Genomic DNA, 27,638 nt, shown 5'->3' on the forward strand with positions numbered 1-27,638 from the left:
GTCAGCACGGGTTCACATCTGACTCATACCGGATCACATGTCCAGTCTAGACTACTAGAGTCAGCACGGCTTCACATCTGATTCATGCCCTTCTGACTCACAAACTCTCCTACCATTCCTGTCTCCTCTTCACTGTCCAATCCAAATCAAATAAATAAATAAAAACCCACCCAAAAATATGGAATATGAGCATCAAGCCAACAGTCTGCTCTCTGCCGGGGTAGCCCACGGTCTGCTCTCTGCCGGGTTAGCCCACAGTCTGCTCTCTGCTGGGGTAGCCCACAGTCTGCTCTCTGCCGGGGTAGCCCCCAGTCTGCTCTCTGCCGGGTTAGCCCACAGTCTGCTCTCTGCTGGGGTAGCCCACAGTCTGCTCTCTGCCGGGGTAGCCCCCAGTCTGCTCTCTGCTGGGGTAGCCCACAGTCTGCTCTCTGCCGGGTTAGCCCCCAGTCTGCTCTCTGCCGGGGTAGCCCCCAGTCTGCTCTCTGCCGGGGTAGCCCCCAGTCTGCTCTCTGCCGGTGTAGCCCCCAGTCTGCTCTCTGCTGGGGTAGCCCCCAGTCTGCTCTCTGCCGGGTTAGCCCACAGTCTGCTCTCTGCCGGGTTAGCCCACAGTCTGCTCTCTGCCGGGTTAGCCCACAGTCTGCTCTCTGCCGGGTTAGCCCCCAGTCTGCCGGGGTAGCCCACAGTCTGCTCTCTGCTGGGTTAGCCCCCAGTCTGCTCTCTGCCGGGTTAGCCCCCAGTCTGCCGGGGTAGCCCACAGTCTGCTCTCTGCTGGGTTAGCCCACAGTCTGCTCTCTGCCGGGTTAGCCCCCAGTCTGCTCTCTGCCGGGTTAGCCCACAGTCTGCTCTCTGCCGGGTTAGCCCACAGTCTGCTCTCTGCCGGGTTAGCCCCAGTCTGCTCTCTGCCGGGTTAGCCCCCAGTCTGCTCTCTGCCGGGTTAGCCCACAGTCTGCTCTCTGCCGGGTTAGCCCACAGTCTGCTCTCTGACGGGTTAGCCCACAGTCTGTTCTCTGCCGGGGTAGCCCACAGTCTGCTCTCTGCCGGGGTAGCCCACAGTCTGCTCTCTGCCGGGTTAGCCCACAGTCTGCTCTCTGCCGGGTTAGCCCACAGTCTGCTCTCTGCCGGGTTAGCCCACAGTCTGCTCTCTGCCGGGTTAGCCCACAGTCTGCTCTCTGCCAGGTTAGCCCACAGTCTGCTCTCTGCCGGGGTAGCCCCCAGTCTGCTCTCTGCCGGGTTAGCCCACAGTCTGCTCTCTGCCGGGGTAGCCCACAGTCTGCACAGTCTGCTCTCTGCCGGGTTAGCCCACAGTCTGCTCTCTGCCGGGTTAGCCCACAGTCTGCTCTCTGCCGGGGTAGCCCCCAGTCTGCTCTCTGCCGGGTTAGCCCACAGTCTGCTCTCTGCCGGGGTAGCCCACAGTCTGCTTTCTGCCGGGGTAGCCCACAGTCTGCTCTCTGCCGGGGTAGCCCACAGTCTGCTCTCTGCCGGGTTAGCCCCCAGTCTGCTCTCTGCCGGGGTAGCCCACAGTCTGCTCTCTGCCGGGTTAGCCCACAGTCTGCTCTCTGCCGGGGTAGCCCCCAGTCTGCTCTCTGCCGGGTTAGCCCACAGTCTGCTTTGCCGGGTTAGCCCACAGTCTGCTCTCTGCCGGGTTAGCCCACAGTCTGGGCTTCAGCTGAGTTTAGTGTCCATGTTGAAATACAGAACATCAACAATACACATTTCAAGACGATTCGTTAGAAATTCACAGGACATAACATTTTAATTAACCTACTGTATAATCGCCATGGAAAGTTCTGTACCCATATCCCCAACACAGTGGATTTGATAAGGCTGGTGATTTGATTGAAATGTCTCCGTAAAGGGTCTTTAATGTTAAATAAATTGAATAACAGATGGTAATTTCTCTCTCTCGTGCTAATCACGTCGAGCACCTTTGTTAGGAAATCTTAATATTTGCTATTATACTATTATATACTGTTATATATACTGTAGAGGAATACTATTATATACTGTTATATATACTGTAGAGGAATACTGTTATATATACTGTTATATATACTGTAGAGGAATACTGTTATATATACTGTTATATATACTGTAGAGGAATACTGTTATATATACTGTTATATATACTGTTATATATACTGTAGAGGAATACTGTTATATATACTGTTATATATACTGTAGAGGAATACTGTTATATATACTGTTATATATACTGTAGAGGAATACTGTTATATATACTGTTATATATACTGTTATATATACTGTTATATATACTGTTATATATACTGTAGAGGAACACTATTATATACTGTTATATATACTGTAGAGGAATACTGTTATATACTGTTATATATACTGTTATATATACTGTTATATATACTGTAGAGGAATACTGTTATATATACTGTAGAGGAATACTGTTATATATACTGTTATATATACTGTAGAGGAACACTGTTATATATACTGTTATATATACTGTAGAGGAATACTGTTATATATACTGTTATATATACTGTAGAGGAACACTGTTATATATACTGTTATATATACTGTAGAGGAATACTGTTATATATACTGTTATATATACTGTAGAGGAATACTGTTATATATACTGTAGAGGAACACTGTTATATATACTGTTATATATACTGTAGAGGAACACTGTTATATATACTGTTATATATACTGTTATATATACTGTAGAGGAATACTGTTATATATACTGTTATATATACTGTAGAGGAATACTGTTATATATACTGTTATATATACTGTAGAGGAATACTGTTATATATACTGTTATATATACTGTTATATATACTGTTATATATACTGTTATATATACTGTTATATATACTGTAGAGGAACACTGTTATATATACTGTTATATATACTGTAGAGGAATACTGTTATACATACTGTTATATATACTGTTATATATACTGTAGAGGAACACTGTTATATATACTGTTATATATACTGTAGAGGAATACTGTTATACATACTGTTATATACAGTGCCTTGCGAAAGTATTCGGCCCCTTTGAACTTTGCGACCTTTTGCCACATTTCAGGCTTCAAACATAAAGATATAAAACTGTATTTTTTTGTGAAGAATCAACAACAAGTGGGACACAATCATGAAGTGGAACGACATTTATTGGATATTTCAAACTTTTTTAACAATTCAAAAACTGAAAAATTGGGCGTGCAAAATTATTCAGGAGGATCTCTGAATGATCCAATGTTGACCTAAATGACTAATGATGATAAATACAATCCACCTGTGTGTAATCAAGTCTCCGTATAAATGCACCTGCACTGTGATAGTCTCAGAGGTCCGTTAAAAGCGCAGAGAGCATCATGAAGAACAAGGAACACACCAGGCAGGTCCGAGATACTGTTGTGAAGAAGTTTAAAGCCGGATTTGGATACAAAAAGATTTCCCAAGCTTTAAACATCCCAAGGAGCACTGTGCAAGCGATAATATTGAAATGGAAGGAGTATCAGACCACTGCAAATCTACCAAGACCTGGCCGTCCCTCTACAATTTCAGCTCATACAAGGAGAAGACTGATCAGAGATGCAGCCAAGAGGCCCATGATCACTCTGCAGAGATCTACAGCTGAGGTGGGAGACTCTGTCCATAAGACAACAATCAGTCGTATATTGCACAAATCTGGCCTTTATGGAAGAGTGGCAAGAAGAAAGCCATTTCTTAAAGATATCCATAAAAAGTGTTGTTTAAAGTTTGCCACACGCCACCTGGGAGACACACCAAACATGTGGAAGAAGGTGCTCTGGTCAGATGAAACCAAAATTGAACTTTTTGGCAACAATGCAAAACGTTATGTTTGGCGTAAAAGAAACACAGCTCATCACCCTGAACACACCATCACCACTGTCAAACATGGTGGTGGCAGCATCATGGTTTGGGCCTGCTTTTCTTCAGCAGGGACAGGGAAGATGGTTAAAATTGATGGGAAGATGGATGGAGCCAAATACAGGACCATTCTGGAAGAATGTGGCAGAAATGCAGAGGATTTTTTGGGGGGGGGGATTCAGTTCATTTGCATGGCAAAGAGGGACTTTGCAATTAATTGTAATTCATCTGATCACTCTTCATAACATTCTGGAGCATATGCAAATTGCCATCATACAAACTGAGGCAGCAGACATTGTGAAAATTAATATTTGTCTCATTCTTAAGACTTTTGGCCACGACGGTACACTGACTTCCTGTCAAAGCTCGGGCTGATTTCAAGGTTTTACTGCTAACTTACAAAGCATTACATGGACTTGCTCCTACCTCCAATATGTTCCTGCCGTACCTACCTACACGTACACTACGGTCACAAGATGCAGGCCTCCTAATTGTCCCTAACAGCTGGAGGCAGGGCTTTCTCCTATACAGGTCCATTTTTATGGAATGGTCTGCCTACCCATGTGAGAGATGCAGACTCTGTCTCAACCTTGAAGTCTTTATTGAAGACTCATCTCTTCAGTAGGTCCGATGATTCAGTGTAGTCTGGCCCAGGGGTGCGAAGGTGACCGGAAAGGCTGTCCTCACACACATCTCTCGGACTTTATATTGCTGTCCTCACAAAAACACACACAGCCTCTCTACAGCCAATGAACTAAACAAATTCTTCACCCGCTTTGAAACAGGGGTCACCCCCACTACCCTGGCCTGTCTGGAGGAGGGTGTCATGGCAACCAAGAGCGCGCTTGTCATTGATGGGGTAGTCATACAACGAGTGTTCAAAAGCACTGGAGCACGACAGAGCCCGGGGCCTGATAACATCAGTGGTCGTGTCTTGAAACACTGTTCAGCTGAGAGGAGTCTTCAGCTCTCTCTGTCAGCGGTCCCTGGATACATTGGAAATTACATCTTTATGGAAAAAATATCTATTGTTGTACCTGTCCCAAAAACCTCTCATCTGTCTGCATCAAATGATTACAGACCTGTTCGCTCTGACCCCCTCTCTTGATTAAATCTCTTGAAAAGATCATCAAGGCATACATCATCAACACCACCTTATTGACACCCTCCAATTTGCATACCAGTCAGAGAGGGGGAACTTTTGATCTTACATCTGGTGCATTTGGTGGGCTGTAAACCCCATGTGCATTTCATACATTTGGACGGCAGTAAACCCCATGTGCATATCATACATTTGGACGGCAGTAAACCCCATGTGTGTATCATACATTTGGAGGGCAGTAAACCCCATGTGTGTATCATACATTTGGAGGGCAGTAAACCCCATGTGTGTATCATACATTTGGAGGGCAGTAAACCCCATGTGTGTATCATACATTTGGAGGGCAGTAAACCCCATGTGCGTATCATACATTTGGAGGGCAGTAAACCCCATGTGTGTATCATACATTTGGAGGGCAGTAAACCCCATGTGTGTATCATACATTTGGAGGGCAGTAAACCCCATGTGCATATCATACATTTGGAGGGCAGTAAACCCCATGTGCGTATCATACATTTGGAGGGCAGTAAACCCCATGTGTGTATCATACATTTGGTGGGCAGTAAACCCCATGTGTGTATCATACATTTGGAGGGCAGTAAACCCCATGTGTGTATCATACATTTGGAGGGCAGTAAACCCCATGTGCATATCATACATTTGGAGGGCAGTAAACCCCATGTGGGTATCATACATTTGGAGGGCAGTAAACCCCATGTGTGTATCATACATTTGGAGGGCAGTAAACCCCATGTGGGTATCATACATTTGGAGGGCAGTAAACCCCATGTGTGTATCATACATTTGGAGGGCAGTAAACCCCATGTGCGTATCATACATTTGGAGGGCAGTAAACCCCATGTGCATATCATACATTTGGAGGGCAGTAAATGTGCGTATCATGTTTGCAGATTTCTAATCGCCATTTAACACAATCGATCCATTGGTCCTCGCGGACAGACTGAGAGGAGACTTGGGACTCGATGCTTATCACATGGATCACCAACTTCCTAACTGATAGGTCTCAGCAGGTACGAGTTGGCAACACACTCTCTGAAGTGGGTACTGCTTCAGTTGGAACCCCACAGGGCAGTGTTCTTTCACCAGTACAATACATACTGTATACAGACAGAGGAGACTTGGGACTCGATGCTCATCACATGGATCACCAACTTCCTAACTGATAGGTCTCAGTAGGTACGAGTTGGCAACACACTCTCTGAAGTGGGTACTGCTTCAGTTGGAACCCCACAGGGCAGTGTTCTTTCACCAGTACAATACATACTGTATACAGACAGAGGAGATTTGGGACTCGATGCTCATCACATGGATCACCAACTTCCTAACTGATAGGTCTCAGCAGGTACGAGTTGGCAACACACTCTCTGAAGTGGGTACTGCTTCAGTTGGAACCCCACAGGGCAGTGTTCTTTCACCAGTACAATACATACTGTATACAGACAGAGGAGACTTGGGACTTGATGCTCATCACATGGATCACCAACTTCCTAACTGATAGGTCTCAGCAGGTATGAGTTGGCAACACACTCTCTGAAGTGGGTACTGCTTCAGTTGGAACCCCACAGGGCAGTGTTCTTTCACCAGTACAATACATACTGTATACAGACAGCTGCCGGAGTCAGGTTCCCAGGGCGACACCTGATCAAATATGCTGACCATACTGCTTTGGTCAGTCTTCTCGAAGGCGATGAGACGGAGCACGGACTCTGAATGATTTTACTGTCTAGTGTGAGTCATCCCATCTAATATTAAATATATCAAAAACAAAGGACATGATGTTTGACTTTGGAAGGAACACTACCATGCACACCCCATCACTGATAAAAGGTGAGCCCATTGACATAGCGAAGGAGTACACATACCTTGGGCTAGTCATTGACATAGTGGATTAGTATAGATACCTTGGGCTAGTCATTGACATAGTGGAGGAGTATAGATACCTTGGGCTAGTCATTGACATAGTGGATGAGTATATATACCTTGGGCTAGTCAATGACATAGTGAATGAGTATAGATACCTTGGGCTAGTCATTGACATAGTGGATGAGTATAGATACCTTGGGCTAGTCATTGACATAGTGGAGGAGTATAGATACCTTGGGCTAGTCAATGACATAGTGAATGAGTATAGATACCTTGGGCTAGTCATTGACATAGTGGATGAGTATAGATACCTTGGGCTAGTCAATGACATAGTGAATGCGTATAGATACCTTGGGCTAGTCATTGACATAGTGGATGAGTATAGATACCTTGGGCTAGTCATTGACATAGTGGAGGAGTATAGATACCTTGGGCTAGTCATTGACATAGTGGAGGAGTATAGATACCTTGGGCTAGTCATTGACATAGTGGAGGAGTATAGATACCTTGGGCTAGTCATTGACATAGTGGAGGAGTATAGATACCTTGGGATAGTCATTGACATAGTGGATGAGTATAGATACCTTGGGCTAGTCATTGACATAGTGGATGAGTATAGATACCTTGGGCTAGTCATTGACATAGTCGATGGCAGTGGGTGTGCAAAGTTTCAGATTAATAACTTGAAGTATGAGTGAACTACATGACATTTAGTGTGAAGTCACCCAGGTACATTTGGGCAAATCGTGACGGAGACATTCGCATTCATATAATATTTTTCTGCAAGAATATCGTCAAATCTGTATACTTGGACTTTGATTCAGCTTTCCCAGTATTAGTAGACATATTATAAGTTCAATATTTACAAAACAACCAGTTTTCATAACTTCATAGCTCTGAATATCCTTATAATTTTTTGTCCGGAAGGAAAAGGCATGCTGTTGTACAAGGTTAGTAGCTACATTTTACGACATATACAGGATTTCCATATACTCCCGTAAAGCCCAGCTCATTGGCTATCTAGCTAGCTTTGTTTGACCCCTATTGGTGCTTAATTGAAAAATATACAGTTGTTCAAGTCAAGACCGCCCATGTCATCGGTGTGTCATGAAGGCGTAGCTCTCTGACCAAATATGGTGTCCTATAGGATATACTACACCCCTAATGATATAGTGAAGTCTGGTTACCTTCTAGGATCTCTGATATGATGTCCTATAGGATATACTACACTCCTAATGATATAGTGAAGTCTTGTTACCTTCTAGGATCTCTGATATGGTGTCCTATAGGATATACTACACCCCTAATGATATAGTGAAGTCTGGTTACCATCTAGGATCTCTGATATGGTGTCCTATAGGATATACTACACTCCTAATGATATAGTGAAGTCTGGTTACCTTCTAGGATCTCTGATATGGTGTCCTATAGGATATACTACACTCCTAATGATATAGTGAAGTCTGGTTACGTTCTAGGATCTCTGATATGGTGTCCTATAGGATATACTACACTCCTAATGATATAGTGAAGTCTGGTTACCTTCTAGGATCTCTGATATGGTGTCCTATAGGATATACTACACCCCTAATGATATAGTGAAGTCTTGTTACCTTCTAGGATCTCTGATATGGTGTCCTATAGGATATACTACACCCCTAATGATATAGTGAAGTCTGGTTACCATCTAGGATCTCTGATATGGTGTCCTATAGGATATACTACACTCCTAATGATATAGTGAAGTCTGGTTACCTTCTAGGATCTCTGATATGGTGTCCTATAGGATATACTACACTCCTAATGATATAGTGAAGTCTGGTTACGTTCTAGGATCTCTGATATGGTGTCCTATAGGATATACTACACTCCTAATGATATAGTGAAGTCTGGTTACCTTCTAGGATCTCTGATATGGTGTCCTATAGGATATACTACACCTCTAATGATATAGTGAAGTCTGGTTACCATCTAGGATCTCTGATATGGTGTCCTATAGGATATACTACACTCCTAATGATATAGTGAAGTCTGGTTACCTTCTAGGATCTCTGATATGGTGTCCTATAGGATATACTACACTCCTAATGATATAGTGAAGTCTGGTTACCTTCTAGGATCTCTGATATGGTGTCCTATAGGATATACTACACTCCTAATGATATAGTGAAGTCTGGTTACCTTCTAGGATCTCTGATATGGTGTCCTATAGGATATACTACACCCCTAATGATATAGTGAAGTCTGGTTACCTTCTAGGATCTCTGATATGGTGTCCTATAGGATATACTACACTCCTAATGATATAGTGAAGTCTGGTTACCTTCTAGGATCTCTGATATGGTGTCCTATAGGATATACTACACTCCTAATGATATAGTGAAGTCTGGTTACCTTCTAGGATCTCTGATATGGTGTCCTATAGGATATACTACACCCCTAATGATATAGTGAAGTCTGGTTACCTTCTAGGATCTCTGATATGGTGTCCTATAGGATATACTACACCCCTAATGATATAGTGAAGTCTGGTTACCTTCTAGGATCTCTGATATGGTGTCCTATAGGATATACTACACCCCTAATGATATAGTGAAGTCTGGTTACCTTCTAGGATCTCTGATATGGTGTCCTATAGGATATACTACACCCCTAATGATATAGTGAAGTCTGGTTACCTTCTAGGATCTCTGATATGTTGTCCTATAGGATATACTACACCCCTAATGATATAGTGAAGTCTGGTTACCTTCTAGGATCTCTGATATGGTGTCCTATAGGATATACTACACCCCTAATGATATAGTGAAGTCTGGTTACCTTCTAGGATCTCTGATATGGTGTCCTATAGGATATACTATACCTCTGATGATATAGTGAAGTCTGGTTACGTTCTAGGATCTCTGACGAATAAATACAAATGTGATTTGACTCGTTGAACCAACGTTTCGGGTGAGATGTTCACATATTCCTTTCTTTGCAAATTGAACGAGTGGAAATACAAAATCGATCATGCTATATGGACCTTTTTAGGATATGAAAAAAGGATTTTATCTAACAAAACGATACTTCATGTTATCTCTGGGACCCTTTGGATGATAAATCAGGGCAAGATTTCAGAATGTAAGTCCACATTTCACCTTCAGAGGTGAATTTATCAAACCTTCCGCGGTGAAAAAAAAACTGTTTTCTTGTTAGGAGCTCTCCTCAAACAATAGCATGGGAATTTTTTCTCAGTAGAAGCTCCTACAAATTGGACAGTGCAGTTATATTAACAAGAATTTAAGCTTTCGGTCGATATAAGACACCTATATGTACTGACATTTGTTGTTTCTCTAAAATCTGTGATCGTGACATAACGCACTGCATGATTTACAACTGTCCCGTTGACTGGACGCCGATCCTTAAATAACAAAGGCCAACAGAGACTGTATTTCCTATGGAAACGGCACTTTTTTAATGTTGATCTAACCATCATGATTCTCTGTATAAATGATTAATTGAAAGCCATCTGCGCTACTGCTTGAACTGCTGGTTTAGGAATATCAAGGCTGCACAGAAAAATAGGTTGGGCAAAGATGGTCAGGACATCATGGGGCAGCAACAGCACGAACTGGTATCTCTCTACCTGGCAGAGCCCTCCATCTCTCTACCTGGCAGAGCCCTCCATCTCTCTGGGCAGAGCCCTCCATCTCTCTACCTGGTCAGAACCCTCCATCTCTCTACCTGGCAGAGCCCTCCATCTCTCTACCTGGTCAGAACCCTCCATCTCTCTACCTGGTCAGAGCCCTCCATCTCTCTGGGCAGAGCCCTCCATCTCTCTACATGGCAGAGCCCTCCATCTCTCTACCTGGCAGAGCCCTCCATCTCTCTAACTGGTCAGAGCCCTCCATCTCTCTACCTGGGCAGAGCCCTCCATCTCTCTGGGCAGAGCCCTCCATCTCTCTACCTGGTCAGAGCCCCCCATCTCTCTACCTGGTCAGAGCCCTCCATCTCTCTACCTGGTCAGAACCCTCCATCTCTCTACCTGGGCAGAGCCCTCCATCTCTCTACCTGGGCAGAGCCCTCCATCTCTCTACCTGGTCAGAACCCTCCATCTCTCTACCTGGGCAGAGCCCTCCATCTCTCTACCTGGTCAGAACCCTCCATCTCTCTAACTGGGCAGAGACCTCCATCTCTCTACCTGGTCAGAACCATCCATCTCTCTACCTGGTCAGAGGCTTCCATCTCTCTACCTGGGCAGAGCCCTCCATCTCTCTACCTGGTCAGAGCCCTCCATCTCTCTACCTGGGCAGAGCCCTCCATCTCTCTGGGCAGAGCCCTCCATCTCTCTACCTGGTCAGAGCCCTCCATCTCTCTACCTGGGCAGAGCCCTCCATCTCTCTACCTGGTCAGAGCCCTCCATCTCTCTACCTGGGCAGAGCCCTCCATCTCTCTGGGCAGAGCCCTCCATCTCTCTACCTGGTCAGAACCCTCCATCTCTCTACCTGGTCAGAACCCTCCATCTCTCTACCTGGTCAGAGCCCTCCATCTCTCTACCTGGTCAGAACCCTCCATCTCTCTACCTGGGCAGAGCCCTCCATCTCTCTACCTGGTCAGAGCCCTCCATCTCTCTACCTGGGCAGAGACCTCCATCTCTCTACCTGGTCAGAACCCTCCATCTCTCTACCTGGTCAGAGACCTCCATCTCTCTACCTGGTCAGAACCCTCCATCTCTCTACCTGGTCAGAGCCCTCCATCTCTCTACCTGGTCAGAGCCCTCCATCTCTCTACCTGGGCAGAGCCCTCCATCTCTCTACCTGGTCAGAGCCCTCCATCTCTCTACCTGGCAGAGCCCTCCATCTCTCTACCTGGTCAGAACCATCCATCTCTCTACCTGGTCAGAGCCCTCCATCTCTCTACCTGGTCAGAGCCCTCCATCTCTCTACCTGGTCAGAGCCCTCCATCTCTCTACCTGGTCAGAGACCTCCATCTCTCTACCTGGTCAGAGCCCTCCATCTCTCTACCTGGGCAGAGCCCTCCATCTCTCTACATGGTCAGAGCCCTCCATCTCTCTACCTGGTCAGAGCCCTCCATCTCTCTACCTGGTCAGAACCCTCCATCTCTCTACCTGGTCAGAGCCCTCCATCTCTCTACCTGGTCAGAACCCTCCATCTCTCTACCTGGCAGAGCCCTCCATCTCTCTACCTGGTCAGAGCCCTCCATCTCTCTACCTGGTCAGAGCCCTCCATCTCTCTACCTGGGCAGAGCCCTCCATCTCTCTACCTGGTCAGAGCCCTCCATCTCTCTACCTGGTCAGAGCCCTCCATCTCTCTACCTGGTCAGAGCCCTCCATCTCTCTACCTGGTCAGAGACCTCCATCTCTCTACCTGGTCAGAGACCTCCATCTCTCTACCTGGTCAGAGCCCTCCATCTCTCTACCTGGGCAGAGCCCTCCATCTCTCTGGGCAGAGCCCTCCATCTCTCTACCTGGTCAGAGCCCTCCATCTTTCTACCTGGGCAGAGCCCTCCATCTCTCTACCTGGTCAGAGGCTTCCATCTCTCTACCTGGGCAGAGCCCTCCATCTCTCTACCTGGTCAGAGCCCTCCATCTCTCTACCTGGGCAGAGCCCTCCATCTCTCTACCTGGTCAGAGCCCTCCATCTCTCTACCTGGTCAGAGACCTCCATCTCTCTACCTGGTCAGAGACCTCCATCTCTCTACCTGGTCAGAGCCCTCCATCTCTCTACCTGGGCAGAGCCCTCCATCTCTCTGGGCAGAGCCCTCCATCTCTCTACCTGGTCAGAGCCCTCCATCTCTCTACCTGGGCAGAGCCCTCCATCTCTCTACCTGGTCAGAGCCCTCCATCTCTCTACCTGGGCAGAGCCCTCCATCTCTCTGGGCAGAGCCCTCCATCTCTCTACCTGGTCAGAACCCTCCATCTCTCTACCTGGTCAGAACCCTCCATCTCTCTACCTGGTCAGAGCCCTCCATCTCTCTACCTGGTCAGAACCCTCCATCTCTCTACCTGGGCAGAGCCCTCCATCTCTCTACCTGGCAGAGCCCTCCATCTCTCTACCTGGTCAGAACCCTCCATCTCTCTACCTGGTCAGAGCCCTCCATCTCTCTACCTGGTCAGAGCCCTCCATCTCTCTACCTGGTCAGAGCCCTCCATCTCTCTACCTGGTCAGAGACCTCCATCTCTCTACCTGGTCAGAGCCCTCCATCTCTCTACCTGGGCAGAGCCCTCCATCTCTCTACATGGTCAGAGCCCTCCATCTCTCTACCTGGTCAGAGCCCTCCATCTCTCTACCTGGTCAGAACCCTCCATCTCTCTACCTGGTCAGAGCCCTCCATCTCTCTACCTGGTCAGAACCCTCCATCTCTACCTGGCAGAGCCCTCCATCTCTCTACCTGGTCAGAGCCCTCCATCTCTCTACCTGGTCAGAGCCCTCCATCTCTCTACCTGGGCAGAGCCCTCCATCTCTCTACCTGGTCAGAGCCCTCCATCTCTCTACCTGGTCAGAGCCCTCCATCTCTCTACCTGGTCAGAGACCTCCATCTCTCTACCTGGTCAGAGCCCTCCATCTCTCTACCTGGGCAGAGCCCTCCATCTCTCTACCTGGGCAGAGCCCTCCATCTCTCTAACTGGGCAGAAACCTCCATCTCTCTACCTGGTCAGAGCCCTCCATCTCTCTACCTGGTCAGAGCCCTCCATCTCTCTACCTGGGCAGAGCCCTCTATCTCTCTACCTGGTCAGAACCCTCCATCTCTCTACCTGGTCAGAGCCCTCCATCTCTCTACCTGGGCAGAGCCCTCCATCTCTCTACCTGGTCAGAACCCTCCATCTCTCTACCTGGTCAGAACCCTCCATCTCTCTACCTGGTCAGAGCCCTCCATCTCTCTAACTGGTCAGAGCCCTCCATCTCTCTACCTGGTCAGAACCCTCCATCTCTCTACCTGGTCAGAGACCTCCATCTCTCTAACTGGGCAGAGACCTCCATCTCTCTACCTGGTCAGAGCCCTCCATCTCTCTACCTGGTCAGAACCCTCCATCTCTCTACCTGGTCAGAACCCTCCATCTCTCTACCTGGTCAGAACCCTCCATCTCTCTACCTGGTCAGAACCCTCCATCTCTCTACCTGGTCAGAGCCCTCCATCTCTCTACCTGGTCAGAGCCCTCCATCTCTCTACCTGGGCAGAGCCCTCCATCTCTCTACCTGGTCAGAACCCTCCATCTCTCTACCTGGTCAGAACCCTCCATCTCTCTACCTGGTCAGAGCCCTCCATCTCTCTACCTGGTCAGAGCCCTCCATCTCTCTACCTTGGCCGAGACCTCCATCTCTCTACCTGGTCAGAGCCCTCCATCGCTCTACCTGGTCAGAACCCTCCATCTCTCTACCTGGTCAGAGCCCTCCATCTCTCTACCTGGTCAGAACCCTCCATCTCTCTACCTGGTCAGAACCCTCCATCTCTCTACCTGGCAGAGCCCTCCATCTCTCTACCTGGGCAGACACCTCCATCTCTCTACCTGGTCAGAAACCTCCATCTCTCTACCTGGTCAGAGCCCTCCATCTCTCTACCTGGGCAGAGCCCTCCATCTCTCTACCTGGTCAGAACCCTCCATCTCTCTACCTGGTCAGAGCCCTCCATCTCTCTACCTGGTCAGAGCCCTCCATCTCTCTACCTGGTCAGAGCCCTCCATCTCTCTACCTGGTCAGAGCCCTCCATCTCTCTACCTGGTCAGAACCCTCCATCTCTCTACCTGGTCAGAGACCTCCATCTCTCTACCTGGTCAGAGCCCTCCATCTCTCTACCTGGTCAGAGACCTCCATCTCTCTACCTGGGAAGAGACCTCCATCTCTCTACCTGGGCAGAGACCTCCATCTCTCTACCTGGTCAGAGCCCTCCATCTCTCTACCTGGTCAGAGACCTCCATCTCTCTACCTGGTCAGAGACCTCCATCTCTCTACCTGGTCAGAGACCTCCATCTCTCTACCTGGTCAGAGACCTCCATCTCTCTACCTGGTCAGAGACCTCCATCTCTCTACCTGGTCAGAACCCTCCATCTCTCTACCTGGTCAGAGACCTCCATCTCTCTACCTGGTCAGAGCCCTCCATCTCTCTACCTGGTCAGAGACCTCCATCTCTCTACCTGGTCAGAGCCCTCCATCTCTCTACCTGGTCAGAGACCTCCATCTCTCTACCTGGTCAGAGCCCTCCATCTCTCTACCTGGTCAGAACCCTCCATCTCTCTACCTGGTCAGAGCCCTCCATCTCTCTACCTGGGAAGAGACCTCCATCTCTCTACCTGGTCAGAGCCCTCCATCTCTCTACCTGGTCAGAGCCCTCCATCTCTCTACCTGGTCAGAGCCCTCCATCTCTCTACCTGGTCAGAGCCCTCCATCTCTCTACCTGGTCAGAGCCCTCCATCTCTCTACCTGGTCAGAGCCCTCCATCTCTCTACCTGGTCAGAGCCCTCCATCTCTCTACCTGGTCAGAGCCCTCCATCTCTCTACCTGGTCAGAGCCCTCCATCTCTCTACCTGGGAAGAGACCTCCATCTCTCTACCTGGTCAGAGACCTCCATCTCTCTACCTGATCAGAGACCTCCATCTCTCTACCTGGGCAGAGCCCTCCATCTCTCTACCTGGTCAGAGACCTCCATCTCTCATCTCTCTCTGCACTGTGAAACAGCACTTATCCTTCCTATTAGTTTGTAAATATCCTTTGCTATTTATTTTACATTTTTCGATGTTATATGTTTTATGACTGCTGCAAGATGAATTGTCTATTTGAGGACATTCAAGTTTTCTGAATCTGAATCCCTCTGACTTGATGTTGCTGTCCTCACACACATCCCTCTGACTTGATGTTGCTGTCCTCACACACATCCCCCTGACTTGATGTTGCTGTCCTCATACACATCCCTCTGACGTTATGTTGCTGTCCTCACACACATCCCTCTGACTTGATGTTGCTGTCCTCACACACATCCCTCTGGCTTGATGTTGCTGTCCTCACACACATCCCTCTGGCTTGATGTTGCTGTCCTCACACACATCGCTCTGACTTGATGTTGCTGTCCTCACACACATCCCTCTGACTTGATGTTGCTGTCCTCACACACATCCCTCTGACTTGATGTTGCTGTCCTCACTACACATCCCTCTGACTTGATGTTGCTGTCCTTACTACACATCCCTCTGACTTGAGGTTGCAGTCTTCACACACATCCCTCTGACTTGATGTTGCTGTCCTCACATACATCCCTCTGGCTTGATGTTGCTGTCCTCACACACATCGCTCTGACTTGATGTTGCTGTCCTCACACACATCCCTCTGACTTGATGTTGCTGTCCTCACACACATCCCTCTGACTTGATGTTGCTGTCCTCACACACATCCCTCTGACTTGATGTTGCTGTCCTCACACACATCCCTCTGACTTGATGTTGCTGTCCTCACACACATCACTCTGACGTTATGTTGCTGTCCTCACACACATCCCTCTGACTTGATGTTGCTGTCCTCACACACATCCCTCTGACTTGATGTTGCAGTCTTCACACACATCCCTCTGACTTGATGTTGCTGTCCTCACACACATCCCTCTGACTTGATGTTGCTGTCCTCACACACATCCCTCTGACTTGATGTTGCTGTCCTCACACACATCCCTCTGACTTGATGTTGCTGTCCTCACACACATCCCTCTGACTTGATGTTGCTGTCCTCACACACATCCCTCTGACTTGATGTTGCTGTCCTCACACACATCACTCTGACGTTATGTTGCTGTCCTCACACACATCCCTCTGACTTGATGTTGCTGTCCTCACACACATCCCTCTGACTTGATGTTGCTGTCCTCACACACATCACTCTGACTTGATGTTGCTGTCCTCACACATCCCTCTAACTTGATGTTGCTGTCCTCACACACACCCTCTGACTTTATGTTACTAGCGTAGCCTTCAGGCTAGTCAGTCACTCACACACATCCCTCTGACTTTATGTTGCTAGCGTAGCCTCAGGTTAGTCAGTCACATCCTTGGTTCTAGTTCTAAAAGCATCTCCTGGTTATTAAGATACAGATGCTTCATTAGTATGCGTGTTCCTGCTCCCCGCGAGCTGCAGATGTGTGAATGCGTGGGAGAAGACGGGTCACATGGTCTTTTCATTACAGCTCTGTATGCAGGGGATCCAAACACTCCCCTCCACTCATCTCCTCCTCCCCTCCCCACTCCTCCCCCACCCTCCTCCCCTCCCACTCCTCTCCTCCCCCTACCTCCCCTCTACTCTCTTCTATACCATCCTCTTCTTTACTCCCTCTCGTCTCCTCTTCTCCTCCCCTCTTATCTTCTCTCCTATCCCCTCTTGTTCTCTGGCTATGCTTGCCTCTCCTCTCCTCTTCTCTCCTAATTCTCACATGGTGAAGCTGACCTAGTTAACACAAAGAAAGGCTCATGCAAACTTGATGATATGCATATAACACATAATTTACAGTGTCACTGCCGAGCAGACAAGGTCTCCTCCATTTACACTACACTACAGGCCTTAGGGATGGCTGATGAGCAGAAGAGGTCTCCTCCATTACACTACAGGCCTTAGGGATGGCTGATGAGCAGACGAGGTCTCCTCCACTACACTACAGGCCTTAGGGATGGCTGATTAGCAGAAGAGGTCTCCTCCACTACACTACAGGCCTTAGGGATGGCTGATGAGCAAAAGAGGTCTCCTCCACTACACTACAGGCCTTAGGGATGGCTGATGAGCAGAAGAGGTCTCCTCCATTACACTACAGGCCTTAGGGATTGCCGCTGAGCAGAAGAGGTCTCCTCCATTACATTACACTACAGGCCTTAGGGATGGCTGATGAGCAGATGAGGTCTCCTCCACTACACTACATGCCTTAGGGATGGCTGATGAGCAGAAGAGGTCTCCTCCATTACACTACAGGCCTTAGGGATTGCCGCTGAGCAGAAGAGGTCTCCTCCATTACATTACACTACAGGCCTTAGGGATGGCTGATGAGCAGATGAGGTCTCCTCCACTACACTACATGCCTTAGGGATGGCTGATGAGCAGACGAGGTCTCCTCCACTACAGGCCTTAGGGATGGCTAATGAGCAGAAGAGGTATCCTCCATTACACTACAGGCCTTAGGGATGGCTGATGAGCAGAAGAGGTCTCCTCCACTACAGGCCTTAGGGATAGCTGATGGGCAGAATTGGAGTCCTCCATGTCCACCCACAGATCCAGACAAATTATTAAACTGTTGATGAATCTAGGAAACCAGAAAACAAACAATTCGCTCTGAAAGAAGAAAACCTCTCCTTGATCTACATAATGGCCCAAATAGATCACATCTGAGTCTCTCAGTCTCTCCTCCCTCCCCTCTACTCCCTCCTGTCTACTCCCTCCCTCCTCTCCACTCCCTCCTGTCTACTCCCTCCTGTCTACTCCCTCCTGTCTACTCCCTCCTGTCTACTCCCTCCCTCCTCTCTACTTCATCCAAAAGGGTTCCACATGGAACTAAAATGGTTCTACTTGGGTTCTTCAAAGGGTTCTCCTATAGCTGAAGAACTGTTTTAGTTCTAGATAGCACCTTTCTTTCGAAGAGTGTACCAGGAGATGTAAGAGAGACTATTCTGCAGCCCAAATTGTAACCTATTCCGTATATAGTACACTACTTTAGACCAGAGACAAATGGAACTTATGGAGAATAGGGTGGCGTTTAGGACACAGCTATGCTTTCTCAGCTCTGGTCAAAAGCAGTGCACTATAAAGGGAAAAGGGTCCCATTTGGGACGCAGACAGGGACTCTTTTAATGGTCTCATCAAGCAGCCGCAGCCTCTCAGTCTCTCAGCCTCTCAGCCTCTCAGTCTCTCAGTCTCTCAGCCTCTCAGCCTCTCAGCCTCTCAGTCTCTCAGTCTCTCAGCCTCTCAGCCTCTCAGTCTCTCAGCCTCTCAGCCTCTCAGCCTCTCAGTCTCTCAGCCTCTCAGTCTCTCAGCCTCTCAGCCTCTCAGCCTCTCAGTCTCTCAGTCTCTCAGCCTCTCAGCCTCTCAGTCTCTCAGCCTCTCAGCCTCTCAGCCTCTCAGCCTCTCAGCCTCTCAGTCTCTCAGCCTCTCAGTCTCTCAGTCTCTCAGCCTCTCAGCCTCTCAGTCTCTCAGTCTCTCAGCCTCTCAGCCTCTCAGCCTCTCAGCCTCTCAGCCTCTCAGCCTCTCAGTCTCTCAGCCTCTCAGCCTCTCAGTCTCTCAGCCTCTCAGCCTCTCAGCCTCTCAGCCTCACAGCCTCTCAGCCTCTCAGTCTCTCAGCCTCTCAGTCTCTCAGCCTCTCAGCCTCTCAGTCTCTCAGCCTCTCAGCCTCTCAGCCTCTCAGTCTCTCAGCCTCTCAGCCTCTCAGTCTCTCAGCCTCTCAGCCTCTCAGTCTCTCAGCCTCTCAGTCTCTCAGCCTCTCAGTCTCTCAGCCTCTCAGCCTCTCAGCCTCTCAGCCTCTCAGCCTCTCAGTCTCTCAGCCTCTCAGCCTCTCAGCCTCTCAGTCTCTCAGTCTCTCAGCCTCTCAGTCTCTCAGCCTCTCAGCCTCTCAGCCTCTCAGTCTCTCAGTCTCTCAGCCTCTCAGCCTCTCAGTCTCTCAGCCTCTCAGTCTCTCAGTCTCTCAGCCTCTCAGCCTCTCAGTCTCTCAGCCTCTCAGTCTCTCAGTCTCTCAGTCTCTCAGCCTCTCAGCCTCTCAGCCTCTCAGTCTCTCAGCCTGTCAGCCTCTCAGTCTCTCAGCCTCTCAGTCTCTCAGCCTCTCAGCCTCTCAGCCTCTCAGTCTCTCAGCCTCTCAGCCTCTCAGCCTCTCAGTCTCTCAGCCTCTCAGTCTCTCAGCCTCTCAGTCTCTCAGTCTCTCCAACACTTCAACAGAGCAGAGCCTCATGTACAAGACTTCAACTGCCTGCTGTCTAGAAACAAAGTGTTCTGCTTTCCACATGAAGCCTTATCTCACTCACTAAACAGAGATCATTCTGAGAAAAATGACTGTGAAAAACACTAGTGGGAATACACTGTAGCCTGGGGTCTCAAGTGCTTCTAGTTTTCATACACTAGTGGGAATATAGGGTCTCCAGTCCTCTAGTTTTCATACACCAGTGGGAATATAGGGTCTCTAGTCCTCTAGTTTTCATACACCAGTGGGAATATAGGGTCTCTAGTCCTCTAGTTTTCATACACCAGTGGGAATATAGGGTCTCTAGTTCTCTAGTTTTCATACACTAGTGGGAATATAGGGTCTCTAGTTCTCTAGTTTTCATACACCAGTGGGAATATAGGGTCTCTAGTTCTCTAGTTTTCATACACTAGTGGGAATATAGGGTCTCTAGTTCTCTAGTTTTCATACACCAGTGGGAATATAGGGTCTCTAGTCCTCTAGTTTTCATACACCAGTGGGAATACACTGTAGCCTGGGGTCCCAAGTCCCCTAGTTTTGGGATGGGTAGCTGGTGCTGTTACCGTTTCATATTCCCTCTAATTATCAGTACCACAGATCAAGACGGGAAGTAAATGTGTGCAGAGAGAAAGGATAGAGAGATAGAGAAACAGACAGACAGAGAGAGAGAGAGACAGAGAGAGAGACAGAGAGAGAGAGAGAGAGAGAGAGAGAGGGGGGGGGAGGGGAGAGACAGGCCGAGAGAGAAAGAGAGAGAGAGAGAGAGAGAGAGGGGGGGAGAGAGAGACAGAGACAGACTGAGAGAGAGAGAGAGAGAGAGAGAGAGAGAGAGAGAGAGAGAGAGAGAGAGAGAGAGAGAGAGAGAGAGAGAGAGAGAATCCACCGTATTCAGAGTGCCCAGTGCAGGCCAGATAACGCGAGGACGTTCCGCTAACAGTGGGAGCTGTCCAGCCAAGACGGTGCTGAAAATCAAGCCGCTTTCTCTACCTCTAGTTTGTACAGAGCTGCAGCTGTGCTAGCAGCGAAGGACTGAGGCAGCCCAGCGGACACGCATACAGCTCTATCACGTGTTTAGCTATTGCGTTGACAAATCCATTAGGAATACCTCGGATTTCTTAAAAGGCAGAACCCCAAACTGCTGCATGATTTCAAGCATTGTAACGTGTTTCCTCCATTCGCTACAAGGCAGCCTACCATGTAGCGGTCTGAGCAGGTGGCGAGCAAAATGAGCCCACTCACACAACATTAGCCGTTATCTGTGAGAGAGCCAACCCAACCGTAGCCTAAGCTTAGCTCCTCAGATGTCAATCACTCGATAACAAGCGACAGACTTTCAACGAATCACATCACATTAATGGCCATTATGCGTCTGCCGAGTTTTGTCAGTCATAATATAGCCACCCTTCTTATAAAACATTACAGCCTTGCATTGACTTTTCACAACAACAAAAAAGCTATGTGATGTCTGCTCTGCTGTGGAATCGAGAGAGAGAGAGAGAGAGAGAGAGAGAGAGAGAGAGAGAGAGAGAGAGAGAGAGAGAGAGAGAGAGGGGGGATGACTGCGGGGATGGTGACGTGAAGAGAGAGATAATACACTGACTTCGGCTCGAAAGGAAAGGAAAGGAAAGGAGAGGAAAGGAAAGCCTCCGAGAGACGTGCGCGTCATCGGCGCTCTGTGTGTTCTATTTAAAACAGACGGTTCTTTTCTAAGACGTATATAGTCAGTCAGTCCCTCGGTAAATGGCTGAAAGATCAACATTTAACCAACACCATGTCTTTCATGGAGGCTCCCTCTTCTTCGTCGTGTATCACAGCATTTATCTACACAGAAATGTGACAATAATTCTAATGTTAAGTGTTTTAACCGGTCTTTTACCGTGTTACAATAGACTACTGTCATGTTACACACAAAGTTTTTCTTTGGTCACGTTCCACCTCTTTGCGTTGAGGATGGATGCATCGGCTAATGATGTGGTATAAAACGACTACAACTAAGCCATTAAAGACAACAATACCTTTGTATCAGTCTTGGGGCCAATATGATATTACATATTTGCTGTGAGCTGAACGTTACGGATTTAAATCATCTTATAGTCGAGTCCCTTTAGGTTACAGGAGTGAATCATTATGCCTGAATGATATTGCGGGTATGAGGTAGACAGAGCGGGCTCCTAACTCATATGGCATTGCATGACCAGTAAGGGCATAACTATCTAGGCTACGGACAGTTAGACACGTCACACATCAAACATGCTCATTTTACTGCAGGGCAGGCGAGGCTACTTACATGGACGAAATATTGTTGAAAAGCTCGGCTATATCGACACTGCTGTTGCCTGAGCTCCCAGTGTCTTGGAGCGCCACCACAGGGAAGAGTTTCCCGGTGTCGGATTTATTACAATATATCTCGGTGAGCGAGCAGCTGCAGGTTGGCGGGCAGTCCAGCATCGAGCTGAGATATTCCTGGAACACACAGAACAGAAACAACACCCTCCGACAGCATATCCTGCTCCAGTACGACCACACATCCATGACTCGGTCCAGAAAAGGGTGTTTATCCAAAAATAAGTCTTCGTTTGTGGGCTGGAGTAGAATTGTAGATATGACTGTTTTGGTTCTAGTTGTGTGTCTGTGAGGGTGTATATGGAGGCTATGTGACAGTGCGCGGACGCCGCGCGGAGTGCCTGGCCATGCGTGTGAAGGAAGGTATCGCTGCTATATCCTCGCTTCTGTAGTGTACTTATGGTCTCCCGTTTTCCAAGACCCCCGATGAGGAAAAAAAAATAAAAATATTATACGATAAAGATATGAAAGCGTTCTCTTTTCATATTTGAACCGCCATGTGGTGTATTCTATGTTCCACGGTCGTGTCTGTACGCTTGTAACGTTACCGGACTCCAAGTTCTCGGTGGTCGGACTCGTCGTAGCAAGAAGGACTAGGGCCCTGGCACTTGAAGGGAAAACGAACAGAGCAGAAGTTGGTACCACGCATCAAGTCCCTCCTACTGGCAAGGCAGGGCAGGGTCATATCTGACACCTGGGACCACCGGAGATTAACATCCACGAACACAAACCTGAGAGTATTCAGACCCCGTCCCCTTTGCCACATGTTGTTACAGTAGAGCCTTATTCTAAAACGGATTCAATAAAACGTTTTCCTCATCAATCTACTCACAATACACCATAATAACAAAATGAAAACACTATTTTAGATTTATTTGCAAATGTACAAAAAAAATGAAATACCTTATTTACATAAGTATTCAGACCCTTTGCTATGAGACTCAGATCTCAGATGGATCCTGTTTTCCATTGATCATCCTTGAGATGTTTCTACAACTTGATTGGAGTCCACCTTTGGTCAATTCAATTGATTGGACATGATTTGAAAAGGCACAAACCTGTCTATATAAGGTTCATGTAAGAGCAAAAATCAAGTCATGAGGTCGAAGGAATTGTCCGTAGAGTTGAAAACATGATCCAGAACGCTCAAGACCTCAGACTAGGACGAAAGTTAACCTTCTAACAGGACAATGACCCTGAGCACACAGCCAAGACAACACAGGAGTGGCTTCGGGACAAGTCTCTGATGTCCCTGAGTGGCCCATCCAGAGCCGGGACTCTGGAGAGATCTGAAAATAGCTGTGCAGCGACGCTCCCCATCCTACCTGACAGAGCTTGAGAGAATCTGCAGAGAAGAATGGGAGAAACTCCCCAAATACAGGTGTCCCAAGCTTGTAGCATCATACCCAAGAGGACTCAATGCTGTAATCGCTGCCAAAGGTGCTTCAACAAAGTACTGAGTAAAGGGTCTGAAAACTTATGTAAATGTCATTTTTCTGTTTTTAATTGTGAACCAACAACATTTCATATTAAGGTTGGAAAACATTTTCAAGTCAAGGGTTCGGAAAACTTTGGCAAAGGGAATTGCTTTAAAAACCGTGGAAACCACATCGCATCCCTGAGGTCTATTCATGACAGGGTGGAGAGTGGTGGGGAGGGGGGGGGCAGGGTTGGACAGAGAGAGAGAGAGGTGTGGGGGGGGGGTAGGACAGGGTTGGACAGAGAGAGAGAGGTGTGGGGGGGATAGGACAGGGTTGGACAGAGAGAGAGGTGGTGGGGGGGGGGGGGTAGGACTGGGTTGGACAGAGAGAGAGTGGTGTGTGTGTGGGGGGGGGGGGGGGTTGGACAGAGGCACCGGTCATGGAGGTCTCTCTGCTCAAACAACCACCTGTCATGGAGGTCTCTGATAAAACAACCACCTGTCATGGAGGTCTCTCTCTGCTAAAACAACCACCTGTCATGGAGGTCTCTCTGATAAAACAACCACCTGTCATGGAGGTCTCTATCTGATAAAACAACCACCTGTCATGGAGGTCTCTATCTGATAAAACAACCACCTGTCATGGAGGTCTCTCTGATAAAACAACCACCTGTCATGGAGGTCTCTATCTGATAAAACAACCACCTGTCATGGAGGTCTCTATCTGATAAAACAACCACCTGTCATGGAGGTCTCTGATAAAACAACCACCTGTCATGGAGGTCTCTGATAAAACAACCACCTGTCATGGAGGTCTCTGATAAAACAACCACCTGTCATGGAGGTCTCTCTGCTCAAACAACCACCTGTCATGGAGGTCTCTCTGATAAAACAACCACCTGTCATGGAGGTCTCTCTGATAAAACAACCACCTGTCATGGAGGTCTCTGATAAAACAACCACCTGTCATGGAGGTCTCTATCTGATAAAACAACCACCTGTCATGGAGGTCTCTGATAAAACAACCACCTGTCATGGAGGTCTCTGATAAAACAACCACCTGTCATGGAGGTCTCTGATAAAACAACCACCTGTCATGGAGGTCTCTGATAAAACAACCACCTGTCATGGAGGTCTCTATCTGATAAAACAACCACCTGTCATGGAAGTCTCTGATAAAACAACCACTTGTCATGGAGGTCTCTCTGATAAAACAACCACCTGTCATGGAGGTCTCTCTGATAAAACAACCACCTGTCATGGAGGTCTCTGATAAAACAACCACCTGTCATGGAGGTCTCTATCTGATAAAACAACCACCTGTCATGGAGGTCTCTGATAAAACAACCACCTGTCATGGAGGTCTCTGATAAAACAACCACCTGTCATGGAGGTCTCTGATAAAACAACCACCTGTCATGGAAGTCTCTGATAAAACAACCACCTGTCATGGAGGTCTCTATCTGATAAAACAACCACCTGTCATGGAAGTCTCTGATAAAACAACCACTTGTCATGGAGGTCTCTGATAAAACAACCACCTGTCATGGAGGTCTCTCTGCTCAAACAACCACCTGTCATGGAGGTCTCTCTCTGATAAAACAACCAACTGTTATGGAGGTCTCTCTCTGCTAAAACAACCACCTGTCATGGAGGTCTCTGATAAAACTACCACCTGTCATGGAGGTCTCTGATAAAACAACCACCTGTTATGGAGGTCTCTCTCTGCTAAAACAACCACCTGTCATGGAGGTCTCTGATAAAACTACCACCTGTCATGGAGGTCTCTATCTGATAAAACTACCACCTGTCATGGAGGTCTCTGATAAAACAACCACCTGTCATGGAGGTCTCTCTCTGCTAAAACAACCACCTGTCATGGAGGTCTCTATCTGATAAAACAACCACCTGTCATGGAGGTCTCTGATAAAACAACCACCTGTCATTGAGGTCTCTGATAAAACAACCACCTGTCATGGAGGTCTCTGATAAAACAACCACATGTCATGGAGGTCTCTGATAAAACAACCACCTGTCATGGAGGTCTCTGATAAAACAACCACCTGTCATGGAGGTCTCTCTCTGCTAAAACAACCACCTGTCATGGAGGTCTCTCTGATAAAACAAGCACCTGTCATGGAGGTCTCTGATAAAACAACCACCTGTCATGGAGGTCTCTGATAAAACAACCACCTGTCATGGAGGTCTCTGCTAAAACTACCACCTGTCATGGAGGTCTCTATCTGATAAAACAACCACCTGTCATGGAGGTCTCTGATAAAACAACCACCTGTCATGGAGGTCTCTATGCCAAAACAACCACCTGTCATGGAGGTCTCTGATAAAACAACCACCTGTCATGGAGGTCTCTGCTAAAACTACCACCTGTCATGGAGGTCTCTATGCTAAAACAACCACCTGTCATGGAGGTCTCTGATAAAACAACCACCTGTCATGGAGGTCTCTCTGCTCAAACAACCACCTGTCATGGAGGTCTCTATCTGATAAAACAACCACCTGTCATGGAGGTCTCTGATAAAACAACCACCTGTCATGGAGGTCTCTGATAAAACAACCACCTGTCATGGAAGTCTCTGATAAAACAACCACCTGTCATGGAGGTCTCTATCTGATAAAACAACCACCTGTCATGGAAGTCTCTGATAAAACAACCACTTGTCATGGAGGTCTCTGATAAAACAACCACCTGTCATGGAGGTCTCTCTGCTCAAACAACCACCTGTCATGGAGGTCTCTCTCTGATAAAACAACCACCTGTTATGGAGGTCTCTCTCTGCTAAAACAACCACCTGTCATGGAGGTCTCTGATAAAACTACCACCTGTCATGGAGGTCTCTGATAAAACAACCACCTGTTATGGAGGTCTCTCTCTGCTAAAACAACCACCTGTCATGGAGGTCTCTGATAAAACTACCACCTGTCATGGAGGTCTCTGATAAAACTACCACCTGTCATGGAGGTCTCTGATAAAACAACCACCTGTCATGGAGGTCTCTCTCTGCTAAAACAACCACCTGTCATGGAGGTCTCTATCTGATAAAACAACCACCTGTCATGGAGGTCTCTGATAAAACAACCACCTGTCATTGAGGTCTCTGATAAAACAACCACCTGTCATGGAGGTCTCTGATAAAACAAATGGAGGTCTCTGATAAAACAACCACCTGTCATGGAGGTCTCTGATAAAACAACCACCTGTCATGGAGGTCTCTCTCTGCTAAAACAACCACCTGTCATGGAGGTCTCTCTGATAAAACAAGCACCTGTCATGGAGGTCTCTGATAAAACAACCACCTGTCATGGAGGTCTCTGATAAAACAACCACCTGTCATGGAGGTCTCTGCTAAAACTACCACCTGTCATGGAGGTCTCTATCTGATAAAACAACCACCTGTCATGGAGGTCTCTGATAAAACAACCACCTGTCATGGAGGTCTCTATGCCAAAACAACCACCTGTCATGGAGGTCTCTGATAAAACAACCACCTGTCATGGAGGTCTCTGCTAAAACTACCACCTGTCATGGAGGTCTCTATGCTAAAACAACCACCTGTCATGGAGGTCTCTGATAAAACAACCACCTGTCATGGAGGTCTCTCTGCTCAAACAACCACCTGTCATGGAGGTCTCTATCTGATAAAACAACCACCTGTCATGGAGGTCTCTGATAAAACAACCACCTGTCATGGAGGTCTCTGATAAAACAACCACCTGTCATGGAGGTCTCTGATAAAACAACCACCTGTCATGGAAGTCTCTGATAAAACAACCACCTGTCATGGAGGTCTCTATCTGATAAAACAACCACCTGTCATGGAAGTCTCTGATAAAACAACCACTTGTCATGGAGGTCTCTGATAAAACAACCACCTGTCATGGAGGTCTCTCTGCTCAAACAACCACCTGTCATGGAGGTCTCTCTCTGATAAAACAACCACCTGTTATGGAGGTCTCTCTCTGCTAAAACAACCACCTGTCATGGAGGTCTCTGATAAAACTACCACCTGTCATGGAGGTCTCTGATAAAACAACCACCTGTTATGGAGGTCTCTCTCTGCTAAAACAACCACCTGT

General features: G+C 47.6%; 1 protein-coding gene across 3 annotated transcripts in view; it reads right to left on the bottom strand.

Annotated features, from left to right (window-relative positions):
- The window catches only part of LOC135554572 (NT-3 growth factor receptor-like), a 150,748-nt gene extending 128,422 nt beyond the window's left edge, over nucleotides 1-22,326 (bottom strand). For all 3 annotated transcript variants that reach the window (XM_064986962.1, XM_064986958.1, XM_064986950.1), the window contains exon 1: nucleotides 22,068-22,326. In XM_064986962.1, coding sequence (XP_064843034.1) covers nucleotides 22,068-22,312 — 245 coding nt within the window. In that variant the 5' untranslated portion in view covers nucleotides 22,313-22,326. The remainder of the gene's footprint in view (nucleotides 1-22,067) is intronic.
- Nucleotides 22,327-27,638: the final 5,312 nt, after the last annotated feature.

This window comes from Oncorhynchus masou, chromosome 2 (genome assembly GCF_036934945.1).
Source record: "Oncorhynchus masou masou isolate Uvic2021 chromosome 2, UVic_Omas_1.1, whole genome shotgun sequence".
NCBI classification, from domain to species: Eukaryota; Metazoa; Chordata; class Actinopteri; order Salmoniformes; family Salmonidae; genus Oncorhynchus; species Oncorhynchus masou.